The sequence below is a fragment of the Felis catus genome, chromosome D2 (genome assembly GCF_018350175.1).
Source record: "Felis catus isolate Fca126 chromosome D2, F.catus_Fca126_mat1.0, whole genome shotgun sequence".
NCBI lineage: Eukaryota > Metazoa > Chordata > Mammalia > Carnivora > Felidae > Felis > Felis catus.
Genome location: NC_058378.1, coordinates 54,288,502 through 54,301,588, shown reverse-complemented (window position 1 = coordinate 54,301,588; position 13,087 = coordinate 54,288,502). Strand labels below are relative to the sequence as shown.

The 13,087-nt window shown below is 38.3% G+C and overlaps 1 protein-coding gene across 2 annotated transcripts in view; it reads left to right on the top strand.

Annotated features, from left to right (window-relative positions):
* Window positions 1-13,087, top strand: part of NOC3L (NOC3 like DNA replication regulator) — a 52,155-nt gene that overhangs the window by 16,096 nt on the left and 22,972 nt on the right. For both annotated transcript variants that reach the window (XM_045040429.1, XM_045040430.1), the window contains exons 11-19: window positions 3,270-3,401; window positions 4,873-4,953; window positions 5,270-5,370; window positions 8,615-8,687; window positions 8,773-8,836; window positions 8,972-9,043; window positions 9,620-9,801; window positions 10,309-10,437; window positions 11,359-11,456. In XM_045040429.1, the coding sequence (XP_044896364.1) occupies window positions 3,270-3,401; window positions 4,873-4,953; window positions 5,270-5,370; window positions 8,615-8,687; window positions 8,773-8,836; window positions 8,972-9,043; window positions 9,620-9,801; window positions 10,309-10,437; window positions 11,359-11,456 (932 nt within the window). The remainder of the gene's footprint in view (window positions 1-3,269; window positions 3,402-4,872; window positions 4,954-5,269; window positions 5,371-8,614; window positions 8,688-8,772; window positions 8,837-8,971; window positions 9,044-9,619; window positions 9,802-10,308; window positions 10,438-11,358; window positions 11,457-13,087) is intronic.

The window sequence follows — 13,087 nt, the reverse complement described above, 5'->3', positions numbered from 1 at the left end:
GAAATAGTCTGCACAGAATCTGATTGGAACTGATTCAAAGTGTAGATTAGTTTGGGAGAATTAAAATAGTTAAAGAATCAGTTTTTTTTCTATTTACGAATATGTATCTTGCCATTTATTTAAGGCTTCTTTTATGTCCTTAACTGAAATTTTATAGTTGTCTTCATTTGGGTCTTAGATATTTTTATTAACTTCATTTTTAGTCCTATAGTTTTGATTGTTAAACTGATGTTTTCTAGAACTGTTTTATTCCCTAATTTTAAGTCTTTCTTTGCTGTCTAATCCCTTTCATTTCTCAGAGCTGATAATTTTAGTTGGACAGCTAAAATAAATATTGGGCTTAAATACTCAGAACTGTAGAGTGATCAGATACTAAGACTTGAACATGAAACTTGCCCATAGGGAAACACTTCCATTTTAGTGATGCTGTAATATAAACCACATCCTTTAATTTGTTGGGTGTTTGTTTTTGTTTTTTGTATTTTTTTGTATATATTTAGGTTGTATGATGTGATTTTTTTTTTTATAAGATTACACGACATGATGATTTAGTATACTATATGTTGTGAAATGATTACCACAGTCGAGTTAATTAACACATCTGTAGTCTCTTAATCTTTTTTTGTGAGGAGAATACTAAAGATTTACTCTTAGTAAATTTCAAATTATACAATATTATTAACTATAATTACTGTGCTGTAAATTAGATCCTCAGAGCTTACTCATAACTGAAAGTTTGTATCCTTTGACATTTCCTCACTTCCCCCATTTCCTGGCAACAGCTGTTTTTAGTACGCATTTGACTTTTTTTAGATTCCACATATAAGTAAGAGCATACAGTATTTGTTTTACCATGTCTGGCTTAATTCCCTTAGTGTGATGTCCTCTGGGTTCATCCCTGTGGTGACAACTGTCAGGATCCTTTTTAGTGGATGAGTAACGTTTTATTGTATGTATATGGCACAGTTTCTATATTCATTGATCTGTTAGTGGACATATAGGCTGTTTCCATATCTTCGCTGCATGTTGTGAGTAATGCTGCAGTGAACATGGGGGTGCAGATATCTCTTTGAGATACTGATTTCATTTCCTTTGGATATGTCCCCAGAAGTGGGATTGCTGGATCATAGGATAATTCTGTTTTAATTTTTTGAGGAGTTTCCATGCTGTTTTCCATGGCTGTACCAATTTGCATTCCTGTCAGTAGTATACCAGGGTTTCCTTTTCTTCATGTCCTAATACTTGTTTTCTCTTATCTTTTTTTTTTTTTTAAGTTTATTTAAGTAATCTCTACACCTAATGTGGGGCTCAAACTCGACCCCGAGATCCAGAGGTGCATGTTCCTCTGAATGAGCCAGCCAGGTACCCCTATTAGCTTTTTGATAATAGCCATTGTAACTGGTGTGAGGTGATATTTCATTGTGGTTTTGGATTGCGATGATTAGTGCTGTTGACCACCTTTTCATATGTCTGCTGGGCATTTGTTGTATGTCTTCTTTGGAAACTGGTCTTTTGCCTATTGTTTAACTCGGGTATTTGTTTTTTGCTGTTGAGTTGTAGGAGTTTCTTGTATATTTTGGATATTAACTCCTTGTTAGATATGTGGCTTACAGATATTTTCCCCCATTCAGTAGGTTGCCTTTTCATTTTGTTGATGGTTTCTTTTGCCTGCAGGAAATGTTTCGTTTAATGTAGTCTCACTTGTTTATTTTTGCTTTTCTTGCCTGTGCTTTTTGGTCTCTTATCCAAAAAACTCATTGCTGGGACCAATGCCAAGGAGCTTTTCCCTTATGTTTTTTTCTGGGAGTCTTATGGTTTCAGGCCTTATTTTTAAGTCTTTACTCCATTTCAAGTTAATTTTTGTGAGTGGTGTAAGACAGGGCTCCAGTTTTCATTCTTTTGCATGTGGATGTCCAGTTTTCTCAACACTGTTTATTGAATAGACTGTCCTTTCTTCGTTGTGTATTCTTGGTGCCCATCTTTTAAAGTTGATCATCTTTAGGGGTGCCTGGGTGGCTCAGTTGGTTAAGCGTCCAACTTTGGCTCAGGTCATGATCTCACGGTTTGTGAGTTTGAGCCCTGCGTCGGGCTCTGTGCTGACAGCTCAGAGCCTGGAGCCTGCTTCATATTCCGTGTCTCCCTCTCTCTCTCTGCCCCTCCCCCACTTGCACTCTGTCTATCTCAAAAATAAAAACATTAAAAAAAAGTTTTTAACAGAAGTTGACCATCTTTAATGTGGAGTTACTTTATTTTTTATTTGTGAGCAGGTAGAATACCTACAGAATACTCCAACTGATCTTTCTGATACCTGGGATGACTTCATGTTCACTGTTTATGCTTTTTTTTCTTGTTTCCATTCTATGCTGTAAACTGAAATACTTTGCTTTCTTACAAATGTACCTATTGGAACATTGGAATAAAACCTATAGTTCTCAAGTGTTTTTCCAGGAATGCTGCTGTGACTGCAGGAAGTCAGGAGAGTGTTTTCTTCCAGAGAAAATTAGGATTTTGAACCCCTTTTGTCTTTGTGTTTGGATGGTTGCTGTAGTACACAAAACACCAATTACCAAATTTCTGGATTTTTTGAATGGCTTAAGGTAGTAGTTTGCGGTCCCTAGATGAGCATCAGCTGGGAATTAGAAATACAAATTCTAGGGCCCCACTCCAGACTTAGTGAATCAGAAACTCGGAATGGAGCCCAGCTGTTTGTGTTTTAAGTCTTCCAGATGATTCTTATGTTTGCTGAATTTGGAGACCCATTGGCTTAAAGGAAAATAACTAGTCTTAAAATTAATAACATTGGTCTACATGTTTTTTGTTTTGTTTTTAATGGGGGGCAGGAAGCTGAAGATTAGAACTATTTACTACAAAATGGAGGCTGGTTTGGCAAATTAAAGTTGGTTTAGAAATATGTAATTTATATCCTTTCCTCCCATACTGGCCCATACCTTTTTCTGGCCTATCTACTGGTTGTACTCCTATTGACTGATCCTAGGTGATGTGTTCTCTCTTCCTTATACTTCTTACACTGAATACTAATAATGTTATGTGTATTTAGCCAAATACTGCGTCCTTTTAAAGACACAAATTGCCAAATATGTTTAGCAATAACATGATAGTATTTTGTATGAAATGTGATAAAAGATGTATCAGAGTTTTTTTGTTTGTTTGCACAAAGGAAGGAATTAACATTGTTAAATGCTTTTCTGTATAAAGGTTTTGAGGGCGATATGAATATTAAGCTGTATATTGTGTTTTCTTCATATTAGATGTTAAAAACATTCTTGTGCTTAAGAATCAAGGAAGTAGAAGTGAAAAAAGATACAGAGGACATTAATAAACCAAAAAAGTTCATGACTTTCAAGGAAAAGAGAAAAACTCTTTCAAGAATGCAGAGAAAGGTTTGCTTGATTTCCTTTTTTGTTTGATTTGAGATTAAAATCATAATGTAGGCACAGGAAGAGATCATAGTTAAATATAGATGTGTTAAAACCTAATGTTTAGAGAATTTTATTTTTTCTACTTCTTGTAAAGAAATGTCTTATTGAAATAACTAAAGTAACAGTTCACTGGCAAAAAGAGCAGTAGCTGAAGAAATTTCCTTGCCGTGCTGGCTTTTATTTTTTTGCTCTTTAGATGGTCTTAGATTCATTGTGATACACAGATCCCTTCCTTGGCAGAAAGGTGACATTCATGTAAAGTTGGCAACAGAGTGGATTTTTGTTAATTGAACCACGTTTCTTTATTGGGTTGTATTTGAAACCTGGGTTGAAATTCCAGCCCCTTGTTTATTTAGTATGAGACCTTGGTAACTTCTTTTTTTATTATTATTATTTTGACAAATGGAGCTAGTAATAGCACCTACCTCGTGGGTCACTCTGCACTTTAATAAGATAATGTATGTAAAGCACTTAGCAAGTGTGTAACGCTGGGCATACTTTATAAACTTTAATTACCACCACCGCCACCATTGTTATCATTATTGTTTCTCAGAACATTTCTAAACAGTTTATTAGGGTTATCAAATTGCTTATAAAAACAAAACATTTTCAGGGATATCCGTCTTTGAATGTGTCTAATAAATTGTGAAAAAGGACAGAAGTACAAAAATAGACTTAATAATTGTAAACAAATGAAGGTAAATATTTTAATTGTTTGTACCATACTATTCTAATATAACTCGGAATCCGTGTTAGGAATAGCATGTATGTAGGTGTGGTGGGGAAACAAAAGATCCACTAAGAACATGGCCGTTAACTCTGCATGCAGGAAGGAAACTCTTCTCAGTCGGTCCCCCTGCGTCTCACACAGCTTAGCAACCATTGTTTGCTGCTCTTAGAGCATAAGGAAGTGGAAAAAAACTGATATTTTGTTGAATTTCTATATAGTATCTGGTTTTATGCATTGTATGCCAGTGTGTCTAGGGGTATTGCTAATGACTTGTTTCCATGTTACAGATGATTTAACAGTAAGAATTATTTCTGGGCTCAGTGTGTTCTTCCCTTTTTTTCCTCTTTTGAAAAAATGTAAATCGTGGAAAACTACAGAGAGTGGCATATCCCATGTGTCTACCATTCACAATGAGCAAATGTAGTAGACTTACTTCACTTTTGTTCTTGAAAAGAAACCATTAGTGATAGAGTTAGCATCCCCTTTGCTCCTCTCCCCAGTCTTGTTCTGCCTTCCTCTCAGGCGGCAGCCACTGTCCTGAGCTGGTTTGTGTATGCTTCTTCTGCAGGTCTGTGTAATTGTGCTTCTATCTGTGTTCTAGGGTATGTCTTTCAGAATATTTACATATATATGCCTCTCTGAAGCTTGCTTTTTCACTCAGCGCTATATACTCTTACTTATTCTTTCCCTGTTTCTTTCCAGTGGAAGAAAGCAGAAGAGAAATTGGAGAGAGAGCTTCTAGAAGCAGAAGCTTCAGAGAGCACTGAGAAAAAACTTAAACTGGTAGGCAGTTCCACATTCTCTCATGCTTGTAAAATGTTTTGTTAAAGGGTTTTAACTGGAGATTATTGTTTCAATTTGTGGTAGTATAATCTTGGTTTATTTGATGAGGCTTCCGTATGCAAGAAACTGGCATGATCATTGCTGGTCTTAGGAGATCTCAGGGTGTGTACCTTTATTCTGTTTTGAAGCTCCTAAGATTGGATTGTGGAGAGGGTTAGGAAGGGACAAAAAAGGTTTAACTTTGAAAGTCATCTTTCTGGTAACTCAGGAGAAAATATACAACGTTATACTAAAGTCATTTTGTTTCTTCTGCCAGCACACAGAAACTTTGAATATTGTGTTTGTAACCTACTTCAGAATATTGAAGAAGGCCCAGAGGTCACCTCTCCTGCCAGCAGTTCTAGAAGGTCTTGCCAAGTAAGGGCTGTGTAGGTTGAAACCTTTTAGATTCTTTCTAAACCAAAAAAAGCATGAACCTTAAACAAGGTTCACTAATGATGACCCCATGACCTTCTCCGTTCTCTCATTCTTTGTCACCAGCCTTTCCTTGAAACTGTTCCTAACATTTTTTAGTTTTCTCATCTCAAACCTTTTATTTTTTGAATCTCCTTCAGTAATTCCTTCCTTCTGCTTATTAAGTTCTGGGGGTCCAAAAGTTTATCTACAGTTCTTTTGTTCCTTTCGCACTGTGGTCAGTTATCCACTGTCAGAGTTTTGAGTGGTCCGTGCAGGCAACTTTTAAGTCTGTTCTAACCCTGCTTGCACCTCATTTCTCGAGTCCTGTCTACTCTTCCTGCAGAGAGAGAGCTTTTGGTATATTCTAGTGAACCTGTTGGGGGATATGAGCTAGAATAATGGTCGTTGTGATGGATTTCCAGTTATTTGAGGTAGTATCCTATAGAACAGTGCAATAGAAATATAATGTGAACTAGGTATGTAATTTAAAGTGTTCAGTTAGCCACATTAAAAAAGTAAAAAGGAATTGGTGAAATTAATTTTGATATATTTTATTGAATCAAGTTATCTAAAATATTTTGACATATATTCAGTATTATTAAGGAGTTATTTAATATTCTTTTTTCTTCCATAAAATCTTCAAAAACTGATGTGTATTTTACACTTACAGCATATCTCAATTTGGACTAGCCCCATTTAAAAATTTTTTTTTTAATGTTTATTTATTTTTGAGACAGAGAGAGACAGAGCATGAATGGGGGAGGGGCAGAGAGAGAGGGAGACACAGAATCGGAAGCAGGCTCCAGGCTCTGAGCCATCAGCCCAGAGCCTGACGCGGGGCTCGAACTCACGAACCGTGAGATTGTGACCTGAGCCGAAGTCGGACGCTCAACCGACTGAGCCACCCAGGCGCCCTGGACTAGCCCCATTTTAAGTGCCTAATAGCTACATGTGGCTAGTGGCTGTCATTGGACAGCACAGCTTCAGAAATAGGACTGATGGTTGGAAAATAGAGAAGAAGCAAGTTCTGTTTAGTATAAGACATTACTTTCTTTCTTTTTTTTTTTTTTTTTTTTTACTGTTTGTTTATTTTTGAGAGAGAGACAGACACACACAGAGTGTGAGTGGGGGAGAGGCAGAGAAAGGGAGACCCAGAATATGAAGCAGACTCCAGGTTCCAAGCTGTCAGCACAGAGCCTGATGTGGGGCTTGACACCACAAACTGCAAGATCAGACTGACTGAGCCATCCAGGCACCCCCATAAAGACATTACTTTCTAATGACTAGAGCTATTTGACAGTGGGATTATAAAATTGGGCCGTGTTATTAAAGGATTCAAAGAGAGGGCCTGCTGTTTGTTTTTCAGTGACCAATTGCTTTATTTAAAAAAGTTTTGGGGCGCCTGGGTGGCGCAGTCGGTTAAGCGTCCGACTTCAGCCAGGTCACGATCTCGCGGTCTGTGAGTTCGAGCCCCGCGTCAGGCTCTGGGCTGATGGCTCAGAGCCTGGAGCCTGCTTCCGAATCTGTGTCTCCTCTCTCTGCCCCTCCCCCATCCATTCTCTGTCTCTCTCTGTCTCAAAAATAAATAAATGTTAAAAAAAAAAAAATTAAAAAAAAAATAAATAAAAAAGTTTTTAGTTATACTTACGTTAAAAATTCAAGTGATGCAGGGTCACCTGGGTGGCTCAGTCAGTTAAGCATCTGACTTTGGTTCAGGTCATGATCTCATGGTTTGTGAGTTCAAGCCTCGCATCGGGGTCTGTGCTGACAGCTCGGAGTCTGTAGCCTGCTTTGGAATCTGCGTCTTCCTCTCTCTGCCCCTTCCCTGCTCACACTCTGGGTCTCTCTCTCCTCAAAAATAAACACTTAAAAATTTTTTTAAAAATTCAAATGGTGCAGAAGAATATAAAATTAAAAAGACAGGGTCACCTGGGTGGCTCATTCGGTTGAAGGTCCGACTTTGGCATATCTCATGGTTTGTGAGTTTGAGCCCTGCATCAGGCTTTATGCTGGCAGTGCGGAGCGCGCTTGGGATTCTTGGCTTTCTCTCCTCTCTCTGCCCCTCCCTCTGCCCCTCCCTCTCTCATGCTTTCTCTCTCTCAAGTTAATGAACTTAAAAAAAAAATTACAAGTTCCCTATATCCCTGTATATATTTTCCCTATATATATATTCCTATACATATATATCCCTATATGTGTGTGTGTGTGTGTGTGTGTATGTGTGTGTGTGTTGGTCTGTTTTCTGTCACACAGATGGAATCATACTATATGTAATGTTTCATAACTTTTCTTTTTTGATAAAATGGTTACTCTGGGTATCCATGTTGGCATGACTATATCCAACTTTTTTTTTTTTCTTTACATTTATAATACTTCATCTTATGAATCAATAATACGTTTATTTGACCAGTCCCCTATGCTGCATTGGAAATACCTTCATGCCCTCATGTGCATATATTGCCAGGTCAAAGGGTCTGCTCATTTTAAATTTGATAAATATTGCCCAGTTGCTTCCCAAAAAGATTGTACTAGCACAGAGGGAATGTATCACTTCTAAGATTTATATAATGTCAAAGGCTCTTGCACTAATACTGAAGAGATATCTTGACTTTTAAGTACTTTAGTGTATAGTATTTTATAGTGTACAGAGTGCTCTCACATTTAGTAGATCAGATGATTCTTCCTCTATTATTCTATTGAGTGATTTCAGTTATTTTTAGAAATAGAGTTCCAGGACTGTAAGTGACTTACCTAGGATTGAATAGGTAATTAATTGCAGAGCCTGAACTAGATACTAGACCCAGTATTCTCTCATTTTGTTTTTTGAAGTTTTCGTAGGATCCATATTCCTATAAATAACAGATTTCTTTCCCTTTTTCCGCTCCCCATTTTCCTAGAACCTGATGCTCCTGGCCCTTTTATGAGTTAGAACAGCATGGAGTACTTTCCTTGGGTAGTTGTTTGTTCTTGTTTCATAGGGCAGAAGTATTTCTGAAATATTTTCAGTTTGTTTAGTGCCTCATCTATTTTATGCTGGGTGTTGTCAAAAAGACCAATGAAAAACATCAATAATCACCACCGTCTCCATTGTGACAAACGTTGAAATAAGGAATATTAAAAATATGGTTTTAAAGTCAAATTTAATTTCTGGCTGTTTTATTTCTCTTTTTAGGTCACCCATTAACTAAACTCTGTTTGATTCTAGGTTTGCTCACCTTATAAATGTCGAGTTTTTTGATGATTTATTAGTAGTACTGCATACTCTCATTGAATCTGGTGTAAGTAACTCTGTTAATGAATTACTTTTTAAGATATAAATGGTAATTATTATTCTTAATGTCCCCTTTCTCCCTTTTTTCCAAGGACCTGAGCTATCAAGAAAGCCTTCACTGTGTCCAGACTGCTTTTCATATTCTTTCTGGTCAAGGTAAGATAATTTTCTTTACTTTGGGAGGCTGTAACATACTTAGTTGTTGTTTGTTATAATTTCAAAGATGACATTCTGAATATTAATCCTTTGGAGGCTATAAAACCCTAATTGTTGCTTGTTATAATTTCAAAGGTGACGTTCTGAATATTGATCCAATGAAATTCTATACACATCTATATAAAACACTGTTCAAGTTACATGCAGGTATGTACATTTATATATTGTGTGGTTTTTTTCTTAATCTTTTTTTTTTTTAAGTTTATTTATTTATTTATTTTGAAAGAGAGAGCAGAGGAGGGGCAGAGAGAGAATCCCAAGCAGGCTCTGCATGGTCAGCACAGAGACTGACGTGGGGCTGGAACTCATGAACTGTGATATCATGACCTGAGCCGAAATCAAGAGCCAGACACTTAACTGACTGAGCCACCCAGATGTCCCTATGTATTGTGTTTTTAATAAATACTTACCTTTTAAGAATATATTGTGACTGGTATTGTAGTCCATGAGAAATGAAAAATCAAAATTGGCATATAAAATGGTGGCCTGCTGGTGTCACACATCTGTGTTTAACCTTATGTAGAATTTGGAGAGAGCATCTGGAATTGACTGGAGATGTGGTACAACCACCGCATTTCCTGAGCAGTCTGGCCCTACTTCGTTAGTTAGGGAAATGATTTGGGACAGGTGATGACAGTTCATCTGGGGTTTTTCTGGAGTGCAGTGAAGTTTGCAATGAAAAAGCAACGGGAACAGGCCTGACGGGTGTATCTGCTGTCGTAGGTGCTACCAACGAAGGCGTCGAGATTGTACTCCAGTGCCTTGACGTCATGCTAACTAAGCGCAGAAAGCAAGTTTCTCAGCAGAGAGCCCTTGCCTTCATCAAGCGTCTTTGTACCCTCGCTCTTCATGTTCTTCCAAATTCAAGCATTGGCATTTTAGCAACTAACAGAATATTAATGCATGTAAGTAGCCATGCAGACAAATGAGTAGAGCTAAGCTTTGCTGTGTGCAACAACAGTGCTGTCTTGTTTGCATCTTTCTCCCCATTTACATTACTACTATACTACTGTAATAACAGCAAAATGGCAAAATCCAGCGAGAAAATAAGTACATAAAATTACAAAAGGAAAGCATTCTCACCCCTGTTGACACTCTTCAGAGATAACTTATTTTTACCATTTGGTGGGTCCTTCCAGCAGACACTTTCATTCATATATAAACACGCCACATGCACACAGACAACACAGCTTTTTTATAGTGTACATTATTGTTCTGCGTGTTTTCTTTAAACACTGTTGATGGACACATTTTTGTGTCCGTACAAATGTAGCTGTAAAGTACATGTTCTTATAGCTCTTCTATAAGCATAAAATCAAAATAAATTTCAATACAGAGAAAAGTACAGAACCCCAATAACATTCTTTACTAAGACTAATTTCATTAGTTCTTTTTATGTGACATTTTTGCAGACTTTCCCAAAAACAGATTTGTTGCTTGACAATGAATCTCAGGGAAGTGGGGTTTTCCTTCCTGAACTGGATGAACCTGAGTACTGTAACGCCCAGAACACGGCTCTTTGGGAATTGCATGCACTCCGGGTAAGAATGGCCTTTTTTCATGTGATCAGTGTTTTTCAGTGTTTCCCCAAGTAGTTACGATTGCCAGAGTCCTCTGTATATTTTGTTCTGGCATGGCCTTTTGTAGAATTTCTGTTTTTTAATTTTTTTAAAATTTTTTTAATGTTTATTTTTGAGAGAGAGAGAGCATGCACGCGAGAGAGGGCGCAAGCAGGGGATGAGCAGAGGGAGAGAGGGAGACACAGAATCTGAAGCAGGCTCCAGGCTCTGAGTTGTCAGCATAGAGCCTGATGAGGGGCTTGAACTCACGGAACACGAGATCATGACCTAGCTGAAGTCGGCCACTTAACTGACTGAGCCACCCAGGTGCCCCTAGGATTCCTGTTTTAATAGTCTACATTTCACTTTGCTCTTACTATTCTTTAAGATGTTGAGGTACATTTTCTAAGGAAGCAGAAAATGACAGTTTGGGGGTGTGGTTTAGAAGGTTTACTGCAGTCTTTCCCCAACACTATTCAGAACGGAAGGTCTATATTGGGTCCGACCTGAGGAGACTCTGACATCACCCCAGTTTCAGGAGGGCCGCACTGTGTTGTGATCTCATGGTGCAGATGCATAGGAGGAGGCTTGGAGCAAAATGTTTCAGGAAACCTGTTGTAAACGAACTTTTTTCACTCTAGAAGAGAAATTGCTTTTTGATTTTTTGTTTTCATACTGTAAAAGCAAGACTAAGGTATGTCAGTGGTAACTTGGTCATCAAACAGATTTATGTTGTCCTCTGAGCAAAGAGAATATTTTTTCTGTTGGGATGTGCTTATTGTGAATTACATATATATATGATTTAAAAAATAGTGTTTATTAAGGAAAATCTTCACTGCAGCTAGTGCTATAATTTATATAAAGTACTGACCTGTGCAAAACGTGGTTGTTCTTGCCCTTCAGAGACATTACCATCCCATTGTGCAGAGATTTGCAGCTCACCTGATCGCCGGAGCACCTTCTGAAGGCTCGGAAGCGCTCAAACCAGAGTTGAGCCGGAGGTATTTAGTAGTCAGCACTGCCTTTTTATCAGACTACACATTGCAGTCGAGTGCTCTTTCTTATGAGAAGTCTGCTCTATAAAGTAATAGATTTTCAAATACAAAGTGCCAGTTGATGGGGATTTGGTCTCACTTCATATTTCTGAATTGTTCCAAGGAGAAAACATGTCGCCTGTGGGTTTTGTTAGCGTGTTTTTGTTAGTTCGTTTTTGGTAATCAGTTAACATTTTTTTTGGTTCTAAAAAGTTTCACATGGGGTGCCTGGGTGGCTCAGTTGGTTGAGCGTCTGACTCTTGATTTCAGCTCAGGTCATGATCCCAGGGTCATGATGTCGGGCTCCGCACTGAGCATGGAGCCTGCTTAAGATTCTCATTCTCCGTCTGCCCCTCTCCCCACTCACACTCTCTGTCTCTCTCTCTCTCTCTCTCTGTCTCTCTCTCTCTCTCTCTCTCTCTCTAAAAAAAAGAAGTTTCGCACAACCAGGTAAGTAGAATAGTGAAAATACATGCCTGACGCACATTATAGGTAATGCCATACTTGCTCTATGAGAAGATCCATGAGTCCAACCACAGAGAGATTCCTTTTCTTTCTGCCCCCTCCTGGCTGGTCCTGCTAGGGCCAGAAAGGGAGAAATGAGAGAAAAGAAGTGCTTTGTGACACTGGCACTCAAGCGGGGCGGCAGTTTCTCTCTTGCACCTCACGGTCATCTCTGTGTAGTGTGTCGTGACCTGCCGCCACTCCCAGCATTCGTGCACTCCAGATGGGGAATAGGGTCCTGCCAGGAGAAGTTGCTTTTCCAGCTTCTTACTCTGAAAAATTTCGGAAGTACAGAAAAGTTGAAAAAAATATTACCTCTTACCCTACAAAATTAGGCAATACTTGAATTATGAGAAAATAAGACATAAAAGATGCCTTTGTAATATACCCACCACTCAGAATTAATATTTTGCTATAAATTTTTCTCATTTGCAGCCCACTGGTTTCTTTAATTTGGAGATCACAGACAAATGATCAGGAGGTCAGCAGACTGATGTTCTGGCCTCTTCACAGTTTAAACAAAAATGGAATTATTTGTTATATTTTAAATATTAGAGGAATTCACCTAAAAATAAAATTTCCAGCTCCTTGAAGTACTGGGAGATTTGGCAAAATAGATCTGTATATTTACATGGCAGAAATCAGCTGCTTCCTCCCTTCTAAATGAGACATAAACTCTGTAGTTTTCCATGAATGCTTTTCCCTCTGGGTAGACTAAAGATAACTTTTGGTCTTATTAAATGATTAAGTGGCCGTTTGCTTTTTTTTCCCCTCATACTTCCCACCTGTCCTCCAGCCTTGTTTTTTATTTTTAATTTTATTTTTAATGTTTATTTGTTTTTGAGAGAGAGAGAGACTGAGCATGAGCTGGGGAGGGGCAGACACAGGATTGGAAGCAGGCTCCAGGCTCTGAGCTGTCAGCACCAAGCCTGACGTGGGGCTTGAATTCACAGTCTGCGAGATCATGAGCTGAGCAGAAGTTGGACGCTTAAGCCACCGAGGCACCCCAGTTTTTATTTTTTTTAAAGTTTATTTCGAAAGAGAGAGAACGAATGGGCAAGGGGCAGAGAGATGGGAATGGACAGAGGGTCCGA